Source organism: Chelmon rostratus, chromosome 1 (assembly GCF_017976325.1).
Source record: "Chelmon rostratus isolate fCheRos1 chromosome 1, fCheRos1.pri, whole genome shotgun sequence".
NCBI lineage: Eukaryota > Metazoa > Chordata > Actinopteri > Chaetodontiformes > Chaetodontidae > Chelmon > Chelmon rostratus.
In genome coordinates this window covers 31457461-31480465 of record NC_055658.1, presented here as the reverse complement: position 1 = coordinate 31480465, position 23005 = coordinate 31457461, and the positions used below count along the sequence as shown (strand labels likewise).

General features: G+C 43.0%; 1 protein-coding gene across 1 annotated transcript in view; it reads left to right on the top strand.

Annotated features, from left to right (window-relative positions):
* The window catches only part of LOC121604549 (multiple epidermal growth factor-like domains protein 11), a 96254-nt gene that overhangs the window by 13332 nt on the left and 59917 nt on the right, over nucleotides 1-23005 (top strand). The window contains exon 4 of the mRNA XM_041934102.1: nucleotides 6978-7070. Coding sequence (XP_041790036.1) covers nucleotides 6978-7070 — 93 coding nt within the window. The remainder of the gene's footprint in view (nucleotides 1-6977; nucleotides 7071-23005) is intronic.

Below are 23005 nucleotides of genomic sequence, written 5' to 3'. Positions count from 1 at the left end.
TCGCAAAATGAGTTGGAGGGGATGTTACACCGAGTTCAGCTTTTTACTTTTAGAAGAAGGCACAGGCGACAGCTGTCTCTGCTTTGATTCGTCGTTCCGTTAAGCAGTATGGGCTTTTTAGTGTGATGGGCTAAATGACCATTTTTATGGGTTTCATCTTCTTTTAATTAGGGACACGGGGCAACGTCCCGAGTCACTGGCTCCTACAGCTATTTCATAGCTGCAGGAGCCAGTGACTCGGGCCGAACAAAACGTGCGTATTGTTCGGGATCGGTGTGCTATTACTTTTCTCAAATTTATCGCAGTTTTTCGTGTCGTAAGACGCGAAAAACTGCGATAAATTTCCCATAAGAAATGAATGGGACGGGTGAAAAAAACAAGATTGAAATTGGAGTTTTTCAAACATCTGTAGCTCAGGCATACATTCACCGAGAGACTTCATTTCAACTTTAAAATGTAGACCCAAGTCTGGTCTATTGGTGTGTTCATCCACATTTTGATTGGTCCTATAGTTTTTGATCAGTCACTGTTCAATGACAGTGATCGTTTGGAGGGAAATTTTGAGATTATAATGGGTGTGTATTGCGCGGAATGTTCGTGCTAGAGTGCGTGCTAGAGTGGCACAGAGTCTAAAAACGATCTGAAAATCTTCTCTTTTTCTCGTCGCTACGGCCACAAATTACACTCTACACGCATAATTTTGTGATCAGTTTGTAGACAAACTTGTCCTCTTTCGTGTGATGTCCTCGAAAAAGCCGAGAGACTTACTGAATTTAAATAGTGAGACTTTTTGTGCAGCCAGCTCCCTCCTGCTCTCCCATTAAGTCCCATGTTAAAATTCAGAGCTGTTTTGTGAGCAAAGCAGAAATGCCTCCTGTCTTTAGATCGCCATAAAACGAAAAGTTGTTGTGTCAGGAATAAAACGAGGAGATGGTCGGACTCAGGAAGTTCTCGGGAGTCCGATGATCTATAGTACACTCTGATACGAGGTACGGTTCTCTCACCAGAGGATTTAGTTCAGGAGGTTCGCCGAACCCAAATCTCACTGCATACAATACAAACTCCTGTTCTCTGAGTCGCAGAGTCTTTTTAAGTCGACCATTTTGTCATTTTTCTAAAGAATATCTGGACATAAAACACACGTACATCTGGCCCAGACTTGTCCGCATCTCACAGTGTAATCGGTTTTTTGATAGCAGCTACGGTTTTGTCACAATCGCAAGTTGTTCGGAAGAAACCGACAGCGAAAAAGCCGCTTTTCAAGGGAAGAGTTTAACAGGTGCAACTGTCATTTACACACACACCGGTCAATAACCCACGCACACACATCTGCAGGACAACCAGCCTGAGAATGATTATCTTAACGAGCTCAGTCAAAACAAGGGCATTGTTTGAAAACAATCTCTGTCCAACAAGCAGTTAAACTCAGCTTCACAAAGCTCTTTGCCAAAGAGGTTGAGACAGTAGTCACACAAATGCAGAAGTTACACAGGCACACACGCACACACACACACACACACACATTCAGACACATATATACTATACACATCTCCATGTTGGAGCTGGTTGGGCTGCTTGTGTAGTTCAAGCAGACACACACACACAAACAGACGAAGACACACACATACGCAGTCACACACAATGACAGATACATAAACACACACACACAGACAAATGCATAATGAAAACCCCATCCCCCCGCCCCCTTGTTAACGCCGTTAGCTCTGTTAGCTCTGTTAGCACCGTTAGCTCTGTTAGCATTAGCGCCGTTAGCTCTATTCGCACCGTTAGCTGTTCGCTCCGTTAGTGTTAGCTCTGTTAGCTCTGTTAGCATTAGCTCCATTCATGTTTATTGATTCAGTTCATTAATTCATGTTAACAGAGACATGAAGCAGAGGAGAGAAGCAGACACAGACAGCTGAGGTGATCAACAGAGACAGACAAGGAGAAAGCCACAGAAACACAGCTGAGAGCAATTCATTAATCAGGGACTGACTACCTCTGATATCTGCAGTTTTCTCACATTGCAGCCTTTTTCAATTGTCCGCTGCTTCGCCATAGTTTCTCCTAGAGACTTCATTCAAACTTTAAAACGTAGATAATTTTGTCGGCTCAAAATGACCCTCGGCACATTTTGATATCTCTTATGGTTTTCGAGCTATGACCATCGAAGGCCGACGTAAGACGCAAACAACTGCGATAAATTTCCCATAAGAAATGAATGGGGAAATTTCCTCAAATCTCAGCCTTTTTCAATTGTCCGCTGCTCGGCCATACTTTGTCCTAGAGACTTCATTCAAACTTTAAAACGTAGATAATTTTGTCGGCTCCAACACACCCTGTGTCCCTTTCAAAATTTCCCAGGGGGAATTTTCTAGTTCTTATTTTTGCGCTGTGGAACTGTGTGTGTTTGTGTACTGATTGTAATGGAGGAAGCAGTATCAGCGTCCTTCCTTCACAATCCACAAAGTCGCGGTGCTTGGCCAAAATTTTTTGAATAAGTGAGACAAACAAAACTATATCACAAACATCTAGCACACAAAAAAACAAAAACACAAACAAACCTACAAAGCTAAGTGCCTACAAACTAACTTGACAACTGGCTATGCTTGACTTTTACTTCAAAAACAAAATACACCTAACACAACACAATATCTGACCAACCAGATGCATCATCTCAATATTGCAAAAAGGGACCCCAGACTTGGTCAAAGATATCTTCTCTCCCCTTGACTCTGTGAGTTACCCGTTCATATAAAGCCATTTTCGTCATTTGTTCAGTCCATTCTTTAAAACAACAAACAACAGATGACTTCCAGTGCCTTGGTATTATCCTACAACCCGTTGTGGTGGCTAGACGAACCCATACTCTCTGTCTCTGTCGACCATTTACTCACCCAGACAACTTTGGTGGCATTTGGAGTCGTTTTGAAGAAATTAGCCCCAGAGGAGCGGCGCGTATATCCGTATAATGCGAGTACTCGGGGCATCCATGTGCAGCCTCTATATAACGAATATAACCAATATTTAGTTCTGATATGCTGCTGCTATTCCCCTCTAAGCTGGCGGTCGGCTAGTTTAGCTGTAGTTTGGCACAGCTGTGGTTCGTTATTGCGTATTCGTAGCCGACCGCCGCAGAGTCAGCCATGTTGTGGCTGGCTGCTCGCAGCGCCCGGCGTTCAGTAATGACATCATCCACGTCAGAGGTGGTTGCCTAGAGACGCCGGATGTTGATAACATGCCACCACGGGTGAGTAAATGGTATTTAATGCTACAAATAAGGTCCAGGTTGTAAAAAAAACAAAGGTTATCCTTTAATGATCCCATCCCACAAGTGATCATTTTTTCCACATCCACACAGCATATGAACTAAAGTCCTGTTTCTTTCTGACATTTCTAACGGGTATCTTTGTCAACTAATTTCATTTTAGCAAGTTTACTGGGGGTCCAATAGCTTCTGTGGAGTAGCTTGTAATAGATAAGCCCTTTCAGCCCTTCTAAATGAGGTGCACATGCCTCTCTAAACATCCCATAGAACTTAGAAGCTCTGATATTAGGAAAAGTTTTTAAAAAATGTGTTGATTAGTGAGCATTCAAGGCAGGCATATATATACATTTGATAATTGTATTTTTGTGACATTATTGCACAGCTGACAGTAGAGAGATAGCAGCAAACGATGGCAGGGAGCGATGTGGAACTATACTGAGGAAAAGCAAACGGACACGAACCAGCGATGTTGTGGTCATTTTTCCGGTTTTGACGTTCGAAATATCACTGAGCTATTCTTTAAAAAAAAAATAGAAATACAAACATGCCATGATGTTGACATTGTCATGTCACAGCAACAAGATCGGGCCCAAACCCCCGCCTGGCTCTTCCTTTGTGAAGCCTCACGGCTCCCTTTCAAACAGCTTTTCCTGCAGATGCTCAGGATTCCTCGTACAAAGAGTCAGTAAATGTGTTTCCATCCACCTGTTTTTATGTGTCTTTGCAATTTGCACATAAAAATAACCTGAGCTGAAACCAGAAATTAGGAAAAAAAAAGGATTGCCAAAGTGTTTTTTTTTTCCACTTGGCTGAGGTGGAGTGAGTCGGTGCATTGATAAAACAAAATGCGACCAAGTGATATGGAAACAGACGTGATTAGATGAAGCATAAACCTGCAGCCTCGTGTCACAGCTTCTCCTCGATGAGCTGCGGCTGCTTGGACAAAAGTGTCAAATTAATAAATGTTAAAAAAAAAGATCTGTGCGCCACCAAACTGTTTATTTTGACACAGCAACTCTAATGTTCAGCAGTGGATTTGATGTTTTCTTTTGCCGATATCTGGACACCCTGCTAACACTTTTCACTACATTTATGTGTAAACTTACCGTCATCACGTCTGTTATGATTCAGTCACAGCCACTCATGGATGTTGTTGCTGCATTGATCCATTCAATGTGCGATCAGAGCACTTTGTATGCAGACTTATTCTGTACATCCCCTGGTTGAGAAGCACACAGAAGACGTTATAAATACACACGAGACATTACATTACACAGCATAAAGAATTATGAATTATAAAGTAGTAGGTGGTTTCTCTGAAGAAAAGCTCAAAATGCACTTTATGGTGCAATGACATAATCACGGGCAGTAAAAAATTCCAGTTTTTATAATTAAAAGTCATCCTGATGTGATATTGGCTTTAAAGTTTTACGTGCTACTCTTTGAAGTCAGCGGGAGTGACGCTCAGATTCACTTTCAGGTTTAAAGAAAAGACAGAAAATTGTGTGTGTTCGTGTGTGTGCGTGCATGTTTATGCATGTTTTGTGTGTGTGTGTGTGTGTGTGTGTGTGTCTGCCATTAGCCTTTTTCTTTATTGCTTACGCTGCCTTTGGTTTTCGTCTGTCTCTCTCTCTTGGCTTCCTCCAGTCTCCGTTTAATTTTTTTCCTTTATGTTCCCTCGTTTTCTCCCCTCCTCCTCTTCCTCACACCTTGCCGTGACCACCTCTGGCCTCTGAGCTAATCACGGAGCACGATAGTGACACGGTAGCCCCGTGAAAACTCTGCGTCGTTTATTACGCCGTGATAGAGCCGCTCGTTTCGAACGTTCGGATAGCGCGCGACAGCTCTCAACTGTAAGGTCGTGTCATGATGAAATATTACACCAGATGGAAAAGCTGAAGGTGAAAATGAAGATGTCAGTGCTGCCTTATCTGTTTGCTGTGTGAAGTAGATAACCTGCCTTACACACTATCAGGAGACTGACTCGCAGCATCGTACCACATCTGAGTCGAGTTGATTTTTTTAAGGTCAGAGAAATCATAAATATTAACCGCCACGCACAATTTGTTCTCCAGATAGATTCATCTGTGCCTCATTGATATATTAATTTGTCAAACCACAGACAATTGAAACAGTGACACAGCACAGACTCTCTAACAGGCGAGGTAGAAAATGACAGATGGGCTCTTCTTCCATGCACAGGGTTAATGCCGTAAACACAGAGTCCATGTTTCTGTGGCCTTTTTACAAACCTGTAGCCTGAAAACTCTTCTGTACTGTGTCAGATACAATTCTGCCATGAAGTGTGTTGTCTGAAGATGGAACCACATTCAGGTGTATTCTGAGAGATACTGTATAAAAATATAAAACTAAATCTAACTGTTAAATTTTTTGTGCTTTCCATAATAATGGTAGTGTAGTAGTTATATTTATTTTCCATAGCAGACGCCTGATTCGCTGCATCTGTCATCAGCAAAAACAAAGAGCTCTACTGTCATATTGTTGATTTATGTTGCACTCTAGCAACTTTTTAACAGAACATTCACTATAATACAGCTCGAAATACATGGAAGGGAGAATTCGCCTCTTTTTGCCCTGAGTACTGTCTGCAGGTATTCTCCTCACTCTTCATACTACCCCGACAATCAGTTGAGCCAGACCTGGGGCCAAATCCAGTCCAAATAACTCAGCACCTCGACGTCAATATTAAGTGATAAAAGTGCAGAGGACAAAAATAAGATTGTCTTTAGAATCACATCATTTCCAGCCTACAGGTCCTACACAGCATGCTACACAGACACACACAGTCATGCACACATGGCAAGTTGCCTCTGTGAAAGGAATGAAAATTAAAGATTGAAATGACATTTTTAGAAGTCCTCACATACATTTCTCCCACATGTAAAGTTAAATGATAAATACATTGACTTCCATCTTTTCCGGACGACGGTCGGTGTGTAAACATGAGGCTGCACTCATTTTCAGTCGCAGGACATTTCTGCCCTGAGGTCACACCAGAGGAGCGTTTCAGCACAAGAACAGTCAAGAGAAGTGGATTTTAGCTTCCAGCTGTTCCAACTTCATTTTTTCTTTTGAATACAAAGTACTGCATTACACACACTCGTTTTTGTTTTGGTGAAGAATATACATAAAAACCTAAAGTCACTGCAGAAGTGTCAGCTTAGAAAAACACACTGTGGGTTTGTCAGAGAATGACAGACAGTCTGCAGGGCTGCGTTGTTTCTGGTCGCTGCGTGAAAATCTGCTTTTCTTCACATTTCTTCCACAACTTGATGTTGTCTGTCTCATCCTGATGTGATTAACCTCGATACAACTTAATGCAGATTAAAACAAATGCAACAAACACATAAAATCACTGATTTCTTACATGTTGTTTCATAATTAGATTCAGTTGGTTAAGTTTCTTCTGCTAGTTGAATAGATAAAAAATGTGATTTTTGTATTTGATAAAGGAAAAATTATTATTATTAAAGCATCAAACCTTGGAATGAATGTATGTTTTTGATATGTTTGAAGAAGCTGATTTGTTGCTGGACGAGCACATGTGATCAGCGTTAAACTATAAACTGAAACCAGTTTGATTAATGCACTGGTACAGCACACTGGTGTTGGCCTGGTCTTACAGAAGGAGAGCCAGAGGAATCCAGATAGTTTGATATTAACCTTGTTTCTTCTTGTTTCTCTGCAGCCTTGTGCACTGAGGAGTGTGCCCACGGACGCTGTGTGTCCCCTGATACCTGCCAGTGTGAGCCCGGCTGGGGAGGGCTGGACTGCTCCAGCGGTGAGTACATGCTGCTGCTGCCCCACACTGACTGGACAACTCGTTTAAATGGAAACAGATCGTATCAGGTTTGACTTTGCTCTTTGTCTTTTTCCTCCCGTTCACATAAAACTGCAAATGTGGACGAAATATTGGCTGTGGTGTCTTGACGTGTGCTCGCCGTCCACGTTCATACAGAGAGGCGCGACAAATCGGTGACGTTGTTTTTGAGACTTGCTGTAGCGATGCAGCCTGATTTATTGATAGCGATATTTGAGAGTGAAAAACTGGTAACAGCGACGTACCAGCCGGAGTAGTTTTCGGTTATTAGACACTCTGGATCTGGACATTTTCCAGTTACAGTTTCACAGAAACATGAACTGTTTAGTGATGGAGACGCCATTTCTAAACATATCAAACAGTTCTGGTATCAGCTGATGCTCACACATCTGTGACGTCTCTGTCTGTCTGCTGCCCAGGATGTAATGGCCGTTTGTTTCTTCTGTGTTGTGTTCAGGGTTTGTGTGTCTCAGCTGGTGTCGTGGCGTCCTTCACACCTGCAGCCATAGTTATTCGGCTGTTTGTGGAGATCTTTGGTTCACGCGCTGCTGTTAGACCCACGTACACTGTAACAATCACAGCCCCGATGAGCACAAATCAAACCCCGGAGCTGGAACAAGATCTAACGGTTGGTGACGGAGGCACGGCGCTAACGATCAGAGATTTCAGACAAACACTAATTCATCTGAAGTTAATCATGTGTGAGGATAAAGGAAAGAGCACATTTTCACAGGACGGGTCAGTCTGCGAGATAATTAGATCAGATCGATAACGGAAATGTTAAACGAACAAGCGGAACGTCTTAATTTGCTTGTTTGGCTTCAGAGCAAAATGCTGTGCTGGTCGCTCGAGTGGATCAGGTTCAAGTTGCTTCCTGGAGTCTACAGAGAGAAGAAAGGCTGAAAGTATGTTAGAATATAGACGCGCGCGCACACAAACACACACACACACACACACACACACACGACCCTGCTGTGTTTACTCTTAAATTAAAGAAGATAATGTCAGCCGACGTCTCCAATCAGCAGGCAGGCTGTTCCATGATTCAGCAGCACAAACACTAAATGTTTGATTGAATTCTGGGAATCTGGTTGATAAACTAGAATCTGATCAGATGTGTAATCTGGGGCCAGACCTTTAGATCTTTGTAGACCAGGAACACATTTTTGTCTAGAGAGGTTCGTAATCCGGGAGAATATTTGAGTGGGAGGAGTAAAATACGGGAGGATTCGTTCATGGAAAACCAGGAGGGGGGGCAGGTCTGGTATCCTCCCAGCTCTCTCTCAGGTCTTTTCATATTTGCCAACAACGTTTAGGACTTCTGTCTGTGTTCACATTCAGAGCAGAAGTCCTGCATCTTGAATCAGAGTGAATCTGTATGACTGCATGTTTTTGGTCCCAGTCAGGAAACTGCACTTTGAATCAGCTGACGCTCGTTAACGGTTTAACAGGAAGGTCAGTACGAGCCCGCTGACGGCAAAGACGTGAACAAATGTTTCCGAATCTGACTGGAAATCAAAGAATAAATGTTTTTATTCAAGATTCCTGAGAGGACTGAAGGCCGAACGAGCAGCCGAGCGGAGGAGATTTAGTTTGAGGCCACAGAGTTTTGAAAGCTTTGAAAATTTTAGCACTTGAAATAGAGATAATCTTTCTGTGTCATGGTTACTGATCTGCAGCCCCCCACCCCCAAGGCATTTAGGTCAGTTTTGTGGTCCTGTGGAAACAGTAAAAATTGCACTAATTGCACCTTTAAACTGGAAATGAAGCTTTTGCATCTCAATATAAATCTCATTTCTGAGGTTTGGTTCCACTCATCAGTTCTTCAGAGTCCCATGCTGCCCTCAGGGGGTGCTCACTATAAACTATAGGTTTGTGTGTGTGTGTGCGATTGGGGGATTTGAGGGGTTATTGACTTAATGAGTCACACAGCCCCTTTCGTCCCACTTTGTTATTGGTATGCTCTGGCCTCCCCATTGTTTACCTGTTTTTATTGCTGCCCAGGTGTCAGGGGACTGAGGCCAAGTCAAGACAGAGGTTAGGTAAATCCACCAGCACTTAGGCTAAAGGGAAGAGGAGGCTGGAGCATGTCGATCAACTCAATCCAGGACGTCGGGTTCACTCTGGAAGTCTGGCTGACTTTAACTTCCTTCCCTCACCGCGCTGCGGTTCTCTGTCTGTCTTTGTTCATGCACCCGTCTGTTCATCACCTCTTGTTTATTTCAGTGATAAAGCCAAACTCGGCGTGCGTCAGCCTCACACCTCGCCTTGCAGATAGAGCGGCAGTGTGACAGGTGAATCTCAAGACTGGAAAATAGATTAGAAAACATCTTTTCGCCAATATTCCACGTTAGATTAATACACCACAGCGTGCCTCCTCGCTTCCCTCCAACACACTTCGTCATTTGCTCATTACCTGTGGACGAATGTAATTTGCTTTAAAGATGCTGCACAGCGAGGCCGAAGTGTCCCTCCCATGAGGATATTGAGCCTGAACACTGGCTGTGTTTTATTTTATGCACGCTCTTACCTGATTGGCCAGAAGGAAATGAATCCTGTGGTCAGCAGCAGATTTAAAGGTCCCACATTGTTTTATTTTTCTTATTGTGCTGTTCTCTAATATGCTGCGGCTCAGGGTGAGAGCACTGCTCCTCACGATGTTTTGTGAATACATTCGGTTCATTTGCAGTGGCCTGCATTGAATGAATTTAAAAGCTTAATGTCTCAGGCAGAGCAGGCGCATTACTGGATCCTGATTGGTGGACAACACCTGCTTCTCTAATTCTGATGAGCTGAGTGGAGACTCTTCCAGTTCAGTATTTAATGAGTTTAGCAATTATTCCGAAAGTGAAGCCAAGGAGATACAGTCCAGCTAGGACAGGGGTCGGCAACTCGCGGCTCCGGAGCCGCATGTGGCTCTTTCATCCCTCTGATGTGACTCCCGCAAATAATTAATGAGCATTTAACTAAAAAGTATTTTATTTTAGTTCGTTCGTTTTGAAACAAATCGCTCGCGCTCACAGATGACAGTTTACGATCCTGCGTAAAGATGCAGGTGACGGCACAGCGCTGCTGTGCAGACGCTCTGCGCTGAGGTTCAGGAGCAGAAATCACATTAACCACGTTTGATTAATATTTTAATTGCCTATTATTGAGCATATATTCATATTTTTTCATTGTTCAGTGAAATAGTCCTTTTATTATTCAGGTTGACAGCTGACTGCACGCGCCAGTAAAAGACTGACGGCACGCAGAGAGCGGACGGTATTTTTACCTTGCTGCCGGTGGAGAATTTAAGTTTGGTGTTTTTTTCATAAATGCAAGAAGGACTCCAATAGACATTGAGAATTTTACTTGAAAGTACCTTCAACCCAACGTCTTTTTGTCGGACTTCAAAATGTTATTGTTGCACGCAGAAATGTCATTTTGTTTTCTCTGCAGTCGTTCAGCTATTTCATAAATGCAGCACATTATCGTTTGTTTGTACGTAGTATAAAGGCAAAAAAAACATTATATGCAGCGTTATTTTATTTGACACGTCAAAGGGGTTTTGTGGCTCCCAGTGTTTTATTTACTGTGGGAAACGGGTCCAAATGGCTCTTGGAGTAGTAAAGGTTGCCGACCCCTGAGCTAGGATTTGTTTTGAAGAGATATTCAACCCTGCGTGCACAATTCAACACAAAATATTCATGTTTATTAATTGATTTATGATCGCAGCCTGCAATAAATCCTCCCTTCATGAAGAATTTGTTCAAACTGTGTTGATTCATCTCTATGATCACTTTAGTGCTGTTGAATTGTATTGAGTTAAATTGACTGGTGTTTCTGTTATTTTGTCCATGCCAGTCATAAGCAGCTGCAGGCTGTAAAACCACAACATTTTTATTTAAGAAACGCTGAAAAAGCCGCAGAGCCGTGTGATAATTCTCTGTGAGTTCATCCCCACGAGCTTTTCACACTGGACTGTGGACGTAATGGAGGCAGCAGCTACATTTCCCACATCTGTTTCAGAAAAACATTTAGCAGCGTACAAATGTATGAAACAGGGTTCCATGTAAAGAACCGTTATCAATCTATTTTTACATGACTCGAGCATTTGGGTTTCTTTCCTTTTATAGGAAATGTAGAAACAAGCTGTTAGAAACAAGCGACTTAAACCTGAAGTAAGGAGAAGAAGAAGAACAGGATTGTCCTGTGCGTCATCTTCGGCTGGAGCTAACCAGATTAGCCGCTGAAGCGGTGCGCGAGCCTCGGCCGCCTTCCCTCTCCAAACTCCGGTCCAGTTGAAGGACTTTGTTGCTCTGCCAGGAAATATAAATAGCTCGGACAGAAGCGAGGTGAAGCGACGAGAGGAAGGCAAGAACGAGATGGAAAAGACAAAGGAGAAGATGTCAGGAGGGGCCTCAAAAGTAGAGGAAAAAGAAAAAGGTGGTAGATAAGCACACGTTATGAAGGCGGTTAGAGATGGTGATTATGATGAGAGAGATTATCAACAGCGAGAAGGAGAAGATGAAGGCGGAGAACAATGCAAAGAAGCAGTTTAAGATGGTGAAGATTCTTTAAAGAAGCAAGCTGCTGCAGTTTATGAAGGGAATAATTTTAATTAGCAGTGATTACTTCTGCAGGATTCTGTGAATCTCAGAGGTGACGAGGTTGTCTTAGTTTAGTCAAATTGGTTTTTGCCTTTTTTCCGTTTCATCACTGAGAGAGAAAGAAACATCAAATACCCAAACAGCTGTGTACTGGTGAATGTCTGAGTGTAGGAACACCTTGTTTATGTTCACATAATGTCAGTATCTAACAGTATATAGATACATTATAGATATAGATAAAGATTTCTTTCTACTTTAACGTCAGGCAGCCTCATCATTTAACACAAATGTTTTCTGAGTCTTCTGTGAGAGTAACCTGGAGATCTGACAGAACAAGATTAGTCACATTTTATAGACGAAAGTATTAATCAGTGTATACAGGAAATAATCCCTGTTACAGGCCTACAGACAAAGTTAGTGATTGGCTGGTGAACACGGCAGAGCATTTAGCAGCTGAAGAGCCAGATATCCTCCCTCAGGAGTCGGTGGAGACCAAAACAGAACTAAAACAGAGAGAGTATTGGACCTACATTTGTGGAAATAAGTAATAGTTTGCAAACATGCATCAACTTTATAAGGGAATCATGTGTCAGTGTTGTTTTTCCAGTTACCTGAAAGCTCAATGTTAGTGCTGGTTTTAAGCTGCACTGAATTTCTAACCCACTTCAAGTAGCAAGTTTAGGCTAAGATTAGGCTGCACTGACATCAGCAGTCAAACTGCAAACCTTTACAGCCAGCTGTGACGCCTTCTGTGAGTGTTTGAGATTGTAAAGAGAGATTTCAAACACCTTGGTCGCTTGCTAGAGCCTCGTTTTATTTCAGAGCTACCCCACGTTATATGTCCACAGTAACTCACCAGTAGGAGTCCATATGACGCAGCAGAGGTATTTTAAAGGACTTTACATCATAGCAAATAATTAGAGACTCATAATAGCCTGCGCAGGTGCACTGACAGCTTCGGAAATATAGAAATCTTGATGTTGGGAACAGGTATTTGAAGTGTTTGCGTTTTTTCTTCTTTCATTTAGCCAACCGAGAGCGACGCCTTTTCAACTCAGGCTGCACTCAAACAACCTCAGCATGCACCTGAAAACACACCTTCCTGGCCTCTGGTAATAGAACTCTGTTGTGGCTTGATAGAGGTGACAGTGTAATCACAACCGACTACAGGAAGTGACCCCTGGACACAAGGGTTTCTGGGTAGCTGACCTCGCTTCTCTCTCTCCGTGTGGTTGGGAGGAGTCAGGCAAAGAGCACAAACCCCAGACTGTGACGATCAGGTTCGGCGCTAAAGCCCACTCTCATTCCACTCTCTGTGTTTCACGTCGCCAGAAGTGATGAATTTGGCACAGGTCTCCATTTGTTGTCATGGAAACGGATGATGCCCCAGCGCATTACATTAACGAGCCTTTTACTGATGAGCTGCTAGCAGCTTCTGAGACAACAAAGAACGAATTTGTTGTTTGTAATGGATGAACTTTGACCGTCAGAAACAGAGAAATAGTTTTCTAATGAGCTTGCACAGGCAGATGTGGCGTGTTTTAGTAGTTTGTGTTAATTCCCGGTATAGCTGTTTGCTCATCGTCTTTAAAAATAGCAAAAATGGTGGAAAACGGCTAAATCTGGGGGAGCATGTTAATCTGCATGTTTGTGGCGAGCTCCTCATTTTACCTTCTGCGACTCACTCTCGGATTTTGTTTTAAGTTCCTCTAAATATGATAATGTGTCGAGGTTGAGTTGGTCTGGTGTCGACCGCTGAGACGACACCGCGGCTGTCGATGGCCGGCGTGGGAGTGAGCGCCTAAACATGCCATTTATCAGAGCTGGACTCACACAACACGCACACACACATGCACGACACGGGCACGACGCTCACAGAGCAGCGGGTGAGCGGGCACACACTCATTGAGTCTCCTACATTGATGCATTTGCCTCTTTTTGCTGCTTCCTCTCGCAGCCTAAGCCCCCACCAGAGCCGAGTTTCACACGATTTTTCTTGCTGGCATCCACGTTAGAGAAAGCCTGTCAAGGTGTGCGACAACATAATGCAGCCGCCGCTTTCTGTCAGCTGTTGTTCTCTCTTTTCGCTCCTCCGTTGGTCTCTTGTGTGCCTCCCTCCTTATCTCGCAGCGCCACTCTTCAGCTCCGCTGTACAAAATCCATACAGATCCATTGCAGAGCGACTCTGCCTCGGCTTCTGCCTTTGATTTGTGTTCGCGAGTGTGTTTGTTCCCTGACACTCCTCACGCCATACAAGGCCGTTTCAACACCGAGTTCATTCTTCGGGATGTGTGTTCATAGTTTACATGCTCGTAATTCTTTTAGACTCTTCATTACTCCTGCGAGCTGGGAAGAAAGAATGGATTTTATTTCCACAGATCACAGCTGTTGTATTCTCTGCACGTAGGACTCCAAAGGTCAAAGTCCCAACATCCAGACAATAGACTAAACAAATACGCTTTGGTTCCTAAATTATTCATCTGTTCTTTTGGAAGAGAACTAACTGCCTGAGCAACTCTTTTCTGCCCATTTTGTTTCTTAGAATAATTTTGTGTTTAATGCAGAGCATTCTTCCAAACCTGATTACTCTCCAGGGTGTGTTAATATCAGGAGCCTCGCAGTCACACAGATCCATCTGCACTCTGTTTCTCCTGTTCTTTGTGCCAGTGGAGAAGGAAAGCAGCAATTAAACAACACGAAAGTGAAAAACACGCTCCAAACTGCTCACGTGCCTCGAGCGATCTGCACCGCACTGCACTTTGACTCCTCTAACATGTAACGTCCAATTACTACCGAACAACAACAGATGTAAGGTGAGAACTGCTGCAGTGACATTTATAGAGTCAGCAGCGTTGCTCCTGGTTGATTTAACGAGCTGATCATTCTCAACGAGCAACAATAAACCTGTCCAGGCTTTAGCCTCTGACAAGTCTGGTGATATTCTACATGTTTGTTAGTGTAAAAATTCTAAATTTTTCTTAGTGTACATTTTTCATAGTGTAAAAAATAAAAGTCTGGTGATTTTCTACATTTTTCTTAGTGTAAAAATACTATGTGTGCATCACAGCCTCTGAGCCATAGAGCTCCACTGTTGTGCAGAAACTATTGAAACACATCAGTGAGCCACACTGTTACTCTGGCTGACATGTTGCTTCATCACCATGAATACACACACACACTAGTTTATCTGGACTCACTACAGCACCAAATGTGGATTAATCCACCGTTGAAAATAGCGCCCTCCCATCAGTTTTTTAATGAAACTGTATATCTGTGAGTTGTTTTTAGGTCTTGAGAGCCACAGACAGAGCAGGGAAGTCAGAGTATGGACAGACGAACTGCTGGCTTTTGTCTTTTCACTCGATTTGTTGACAAAAAGAGAGATTAAATAGATTAAACTTAGTGTTTAATTCACAGTTGGGATTTTGAGCATGAACGCTCATTCTTAACATCAACAAGCATCAATTTGACAAAATAATCTCACCTTAACGTCCACTCCCCCTCAGGGAGCCACAGACTGTTTTTACCGCTGCTGCACTACTTTATATTTTCCTGCTTTAAGTCTGGCACAGTTGTCCTGCATATTGGCTGTCAGCACCTTGTTCTGTACCTCGCTGTGTGTAGTTTGAATGTTTGCGTCACTCCGATTGAATGTTGCATCATTCATTCTCTTGTTTTGCACCCGGGGTCCAGCAGAAACGTAGTTTTGCTCCCGTATGTGCTGCTCTGCACCGCACATTGATGGATGACGATGAAGTCTCTTTTATCTCGCAGCCTTCGTCAGCTACATGCGGCGAGGCTGAGAGATGTGCTTGAAAGCTCAGAAGAAGCTTGTAAACGGACCACAAATTCAGATGATTTGTCAAGGAGTTTATTTAGATGTTGTATTGATCTGCTATTCATTTACATAACAGCTGTTTAATGGACAGATTATTATGATCTTTGTGTTTTTGAAGGTCTTCATGTTCACTTTCTGTCTTAGATGTGTTTAAAATGTGGTTAGATGTGTGTGTCTGTGTGTACAAATATGTGATCGTAACTTTAAGTTATTTTATCCCTTTTAAGCTCGAGTCACTTTTATGTGCCGATGCTCTGTGCTCAACAACGCCACAACTTACACTTTGATTGCAAGTTGTGCGAGTATATGAGGTCAAGTTCTCTGCGAGAAGACAGCAGCAAGACGAGAAGACGGAGGTGGGATTCGGAGGAGTGAGAGGAAGGTAGGGCAGAGACAGACGTGACATGTTTCTCGAAGAGATGAGTTTTCAATCCCCACCGGTACGTCGGCAGCGACTGCAGTCCTGAATGGGATGGGAAGGTCATCCCTCCATTGGGAGACAAGAGGGAACAAAGTCGAGGCCGCCTGGAGGCAATTCACCGTAGGAAAGGAGGAACTAAGCTCCCGGTAGGAGCTGATAGGCGGCTATAGACTCAGTAAGAGACAAAAACCCCTGGGAGCAGTGTGCAGTGTGGTCTTTCATGAAGATTACCTCTATTGCAATTAGACACCGGGGCTCACTCACCCTTGTTATTAAGTGGTTTTATCTGTAAGGTCACCAAGTTCAAGGTGTTCAGGAGAAGACCCACCGGTGTGTTTAAGACGGTTACGTAAATCTAAATGCAGCATTAAACTCAACCTGTTTTAAACCTGGCGTCTTTAGAGTTGCTGCTCCAGGATCTGACGGGCATGCTTTAGTAAGGCCACACTCGAAAAACTCAGCCAATCATCAAGCAGAAGAACTCGTACAAACCAGCGAAGTGCGTTGTTTTGGTCGCATTTCGTCCGAGTAAACGCGACAACTTCAGTTCTGCTTTGAACCGACTCCTGAGGAAGGCAGAAGTCGGTGAAGTTGCACATCCAAAATGTCTTTTTCTTCAGGTCCATTTGAGCTTCGTCCTTTGAAACAGAGGTGTGTGTGCAGACAGCAAAGACAATCAAACAAACAGGCCATGCTCTTATCCTCTATTGTCTGCCTCATCTTTAGCTCTGCTGTTTTCTGATTTCTTATTGTGTTCTGCGATTGCCGTGTCGTTATAATCACCCTGTGCTGTCGTCACTAGCTTCCCGTTGCTGCACACAGCTCACCGGTGGCCATGTCTCAGTTATAGAGTTAAACACCCCGAAAACACCCAGAGCGTCACTGAAAAGACATCGAAAGACAAATGTCACATGCATAGACCGATCATGTAAAATCACGCCTTTGTTAGTTATTTAAAGGTTATTTAAAACAGCAGTTTTCTTCATTAAACATATTTTAAATGTAGTATTTGAATATCTGACACGAAGGCAAATTAAATGAAGTACTGTTTAGGATAAAACCAAGACAAACACCACATTACAGCGACGTCCCCACTCGTCTTTTTTTGTCTGTCTCTGCTATCAAACATAAGCACAATGAAGAAAAATATTTCCAAACAGATGATACAGTGATTTGATATGTGGGTTTCCTGTGAGGCCTCTTAATCTGTTCGCCTGCACACAGACAGAAATGCAGAAATCACAGTTTGTGGTTTCTTGGGGAGTGAAGAGCTGTAGCAGCTGAGCGCAGCGACTTCCTGCTCCGCGGTCATGTGCTCACATGTCGTCACGTGTCGTGAACAGGATCAGTTCTGTTTGTGTGGATTGAACAAACGAGATGCAGCATGTCGATTAGTGAGCTCTAGAGGGAGGCAAATTTCTGAACTTTGCACGGTTCCTCTCTCACTCTTTATGCTAAGATACTGTAAGCTAACCATCTTCTGGCTCCAGCTACTTAACGTTTGCTCATGAGAGTCATATCAGTTTTGTCACCTAACAATAAGAGAATTTCCCAACGTGTCAAACTATTCTTTTGTCAGGCCGGGACTCAGATCAGGACTCAGACGCAGAGATTTAAATTCACAGGTCTTTATTATGTTCTCAACCCAAGTTCCACTTCAATGAGTGTCAAATAAACAGGCTATAGAAGTTACACTAGGCACAAGGCTATCTATGAATCTCAATATCTATGAATATCAAAAAACAACAAATAACACAAAACGCTCACTATGAGGAATATAAATCGGCTATGGTCTAAGACAGGAAAATAAATCAGAAACTAGAATATCAAATTTACAAAACAAAAAACACTCACGAGGAGGAAACAAGAGCTTACGTACAAGACTGTGACTGTGGCAAGGACAAACGGGGAAGACAGGCTCGGGTGAATCGCCGACGGACAAAGACACACTGGCACAAGACAGGGGAGACGCAGACTATTTAACACGTGGAGGGTAATCAGGGACAGGTGGAGACAATAGGTAATCAGGGCGGACACACGGGACACATGAGGAAGGGCAAGTGCTCTGAAACGAGAGGAGAGTTAGACCTTCAAAATAAAACAGGAAAAGACAAGACAAAAAACCCCATGACGAGACAGACCTCACCGCGCTGTGACATCTTTTATGATCCAACTCGCTGAATCCTGCTGCTACTGTGAAAATTTAGACTGAAACCAAACCTGAGGTCATGTTTTTTTTGCCTTTTCTTTGACCGATACTGACAGTTAGCTCGCATTGGCTCCATCATACATCCACTGACGCGCACAGACAACTGGCTAGAGACTAAAGGAGATATTCCCTGATTTAGATTTATCAAACTCCAAGCTTCACACAACTAAATGGGCTGAAGCTGATCCAAACACCTGATACTTTGTCAGCACCTCTAGTGTTTGGGTCTGGCAGCAGGACCCATGAACGTACCATGTAGCCTGGACAAGATGAAATAGATATGGAAAGCCGTGTAGATGCAGGAACTAGATTCAGATCTGATTCATTGGGGCCACAAGTGTGAAAAGACGGTGAGTTTAATTGCAGCGGTGGTTTTCTGCCCTGTGTGATTCAATGTTGCATGAAAAAGCTCGAAAAAAACAGTTTCATTATATTCTCACCACTGTGTGATATAAAGCTGGGTTTATAACAACTTTGACACATTACCTCGGTTATTCTCCCATTCTCAATCCCATAATCCAGCGGAGCTGCAGGCTGAGAGGTTAATGAGATGTCGCAAAAAACCTTCTCACCCCCCACTCAGATGAGATGGTCTCAGAGGACATGAAAAATTCAGCCATGCTTGAAAATGGATTAGCTTCTCAGAACTATGAAGTGTTTATGTCTTTTGTTTAAAACGTGCAACCCCTATTAGTTCAGCATGCTGAAATTAATCTTTCAGTGACACGAAGCAGCTAACTGGCGTGTTGGCTGTGTTTGAAGAGACAGAGTCAAAACTGAAGACAGAGGAGAGGAGAGGAGAAGTCGAATCGCTGCATCATTTGTATGTATAATTCACAGCAGTTTTTGGACGTTTAACTCAGAGTGAGAACCTTCTGAGTGTTATTCTGCTTCATGCATGCTCTGTTTCGTCTGCGTTACGAGCCCGCCTGTCCACCGCTGCAGCACAGCATCATACAGTCGCTCAGCATCATGTTCACCAGTCGAACTCACCTGTGCTGCCCGGCAATGGATGACTCTGAGCTCCCACTGCTCTTCATTAGCATGGAGTTCATTAGGCAGCTAATACCTGTTGCCCGTGTTGGAGGGGGTGACACCGTGGGGTCAGTAGCCATTAGCCAGTCCGTCCTCCGAGCTTTCGTCGAGCTCTCAGCCCCCGTCAGGAGAAGACTGGCATTTTATGACAACGTGTGTCTTTCATTACTCAACGGACTGAGTTCAGCAAGTCATTAAGTGCAGCTTTGCAGGAATGATGCAGTGATTTCAGCGGAGAGGCAAGGGAGCGCTGTATGAAAAGCTGAGGAGAGGAAGGGATCGAGAGGATCATAGAAATGTATAATTACAAAGAAAGTGTAAGACTTTGAACGTATGGAGGACTTTAGTGCTGCAGATCAAGGGAATGCATAGGAGAGGTGTGTGTTTCTGGGATAAAAGTACCTGATGTTTCTTTATATAAGCGTATTATTGTGTGTGTGTGTGTGTGTGTGTGTGTGTGTGTGTGTGTGCGTGCGTGCGCGCGCAGTCAGGCTATCACACACTTCTGTCTTTGTTCCACTCAGAGAGGCATCAGAGTGTGTGTGTTCACCAGAGCTGCACCTCCCTGAATGTTTATCCTGGCACTTCATTTAGGTCCTCAGTGATAATACACACAGTCTGAGGGGACGCTGATTGTCCTGCTTGACACGAACACAGCGTCTCACACACACACACACACACGCTGACGAGTGGACTTGCCCCACTGCCAAGTCCAATTAACGGCTACAGCGGCATCAGCATGCCCCTTGTGTTTGGTCAAAATTAATTTACCAACAAACTTTTTAATCAAATTTCACCACAGCCCCTGAGGGGGGCTTGGCTCTCCGCACTGGTGCGACGTCCTTCTCCTACAATGGGGAGCTGCGATTTAGCTCGGCGCTCTGAAGCATGGGGTTTTTTCTTGCGAGCGAAAGAAAAATGATCCTTCAGCATCTGCTGCAGTTTGTTAAATTACAGCGAGCGACATAATGAAAGCCGCAGTCTGCACGGCGGAAAGCGAAATGTTCAAATGTCAGTGAGTTTTTGTGTTAAACTATAATATTTTACAGGCATTAAACGCTGCCAGACAAAGTCGCCCACTCTTGCTGTTGATACAACATGTATTCCAGTATGAAAGCAGCAGAAGGTTAGGTGACACTGAACAGCATAGAAACAGCGTCTGAAAGGCTTCTGAGCTTTTCAGTCTGTGAATCTCTTATTAGATTGTCTCAGAAGCACCTTTCAGAATACCCACGACTCATATAACTGTTACAGCTGATGTCACAGTTAAGACTCCAGCATCTCTTATGAAACTACTTTATAAATGTCACTGAGACTCATATCCACGTCTGTCGGTCGAGCGTTTGATGTTTAACTGCCTGATTCTAAACACCTGCGAGCTCTTCACTGCAGCCGCAGCCTGAATGTGGATGTTTGCACTTATCATGACACGATTAGAAAGTCCCACTTTGGATATTTCTAGTAATTTACAGTCAGTCTTGTGAGATGTGCAGAAACAACATTCTTGTAGGAGTGCGAGGGTTGTGTGTTTTATGTCTGCAGAAAAAGTGCAAGTCTCCAACAGCTGAGTTGTGGCTCAACATTGACAAATCATCACTTTTTAAGTTGAATCTAAATGAAATCAGTTGCTTATTTACACGTCCAGCAGTTACACAGAAGCATTATCATTTATTTAGTATCATTGTTGCGTCACCTGCTGATTGTAAGTCCAGTATTTTCTCTCTTTTAGCTTTGTTTTTGGTCTCCTCCAGGGTCAAATATCTGCCTCTTTAACTGCTAAATGCTCCACGATGATCACCAGCTAGTTTCTAACCGTCTGTCTGCTGTTTGCTGCTGAGCAGGTCGTGCACGAGGGTTTTAGAGCTTTTTCTCTGAAAACAGTGCTCTCAGATCACTAAAGCACGAGAGTCAAGTTGTAGCTGAACAATCAGCTGAACGTCACTGTGTTTTCACATCATTCCAGATGTTGTTCTTAAAAATCGGTTGAAGTCAGGATATGAGTCGTCAATGAAACGATGCCGAATGCAAAACACAATAAACTGAACTGAACAGCTGCCTTAAACAAACTGAGCTAACTAAATGCCAAACACGAGAATATGTGCAGTTCACTGATGGACCAAACCATTATAACACACACACACACACACACACACACACACACACACACACACACATATATATATATATATATATATATATATATATATATATATATATATATATATATATATATATATAAAAATAAACTAACTAGAAATAAACATTTGACAGGCAGTTATTTTTATAACTATCACTATTAAAAGTAAACACAAAATTAGTGTTTGGTTCCCCAGACTCCCCTCTGCTGCAGCAGGTGTTGGTACAATCCTGGCCCTGATGGAGGTAAAAATGGGAAAGATTCCCAGTGTTAACGACTTGGGTCATTCGGCAACTCATGACGGTTGTGTGATTTCAGAGCTGGTTGTGTGATGGTTGAAAATATTGTGGACTGACTAAATGACAACATTGAATTTGGGTTTAATTTCACTGAAGGATGGACTCTGATGTGAGGCGTTTGTGTTTCTTTGGTTTTCAGGCACTTCTCTTTTAGTATGTGCCAAGTCAGATGTAGTAAATGGACTGCTAATGGACTGTATTCATGTAGTACTCTGCTAGTCTACTGACCACTCAAAGCACTTAACCACACACGCCACATTCGCCCATTCACACACACACACATTCATACACTGATGGCAGGAGCTGCTACGCAACGTGCCGATCTGCCCGTCATCAACGATACACCCACCGACCTTCTGCTTAGTGGACGACCCGCTCTGCTTCCTGAACCGCAGCCGTAAAGATACGGAGCTTTCAGAAGGGTCCGAGGTGACGTGGATGTGTCGGAAAGTCGGAAACTGATAATTCTGATAAATCCGATATGACCTGAAGGTGGCATAACATCGTTGAAATGCAGAAAGAACATTATGTTAACACAACTTTAAAATTTAATTGAACATAAACTAGTGTTGACATTACAAAATTAAATCTCTTTGAAACGTGCTGTCGCAAATAATAGAGTCAACAAAGCTAATACATTTAAATACGAAATCAAAACGAGAGAAAAGGTGTGAAGGTGAGTGAACAAATTACCAAATGATGTTTGTCTGTAAGTGTCACCATCACAAGAACAAAGTGTGGTATTATTTTTAATAATTAATTTCCCTAAATTCATCATCCTTAAATGTTTGGATGATTATGTCGTGAACACCAGAAAACATCTTACTGTGAAAAACAACAGACGTAATGATCTTTGCTTCATTCTAACAGCGTCATTTGTTTGCAAACCATAAAAAAGAGGCTTGTCACAAAGCTGAGAAACCGAGCAGGAGAACTGAAACAGAGCTGTGGACAACACAACACCTGCGTGTCAGTGCCAATGATGGGATAAATAGATTCATTAGACCCGTTAATCCTGAGGAAGAAAAGAAAAAGCAATAGTGGGTGTTTGGAAAATAGAAGCCTGTGTGCAACAGAGTTTCTTAATGTGGGACTCTCCATTGTGACCCACTGCAGGCAAATTAATTACACCTGCCAGGTTAACAAGAAAATGGGCAAATAACACAAAACGCCCTTTGAAAGTTGAGAGAGTGGACTTAAATAACAATTGTACTTAGAAAAAGAAGATGCAAAGACAGTTCAGAGTGCTGTACATACTGCATGAACGCCATTAACTCGTCCACCTGCAGCATTTTTAACCCGGGTGTTCAAGTCATATCCTGAATATTATAAATACATCTCTGCAAACAGGCGTCTTCTCAGATG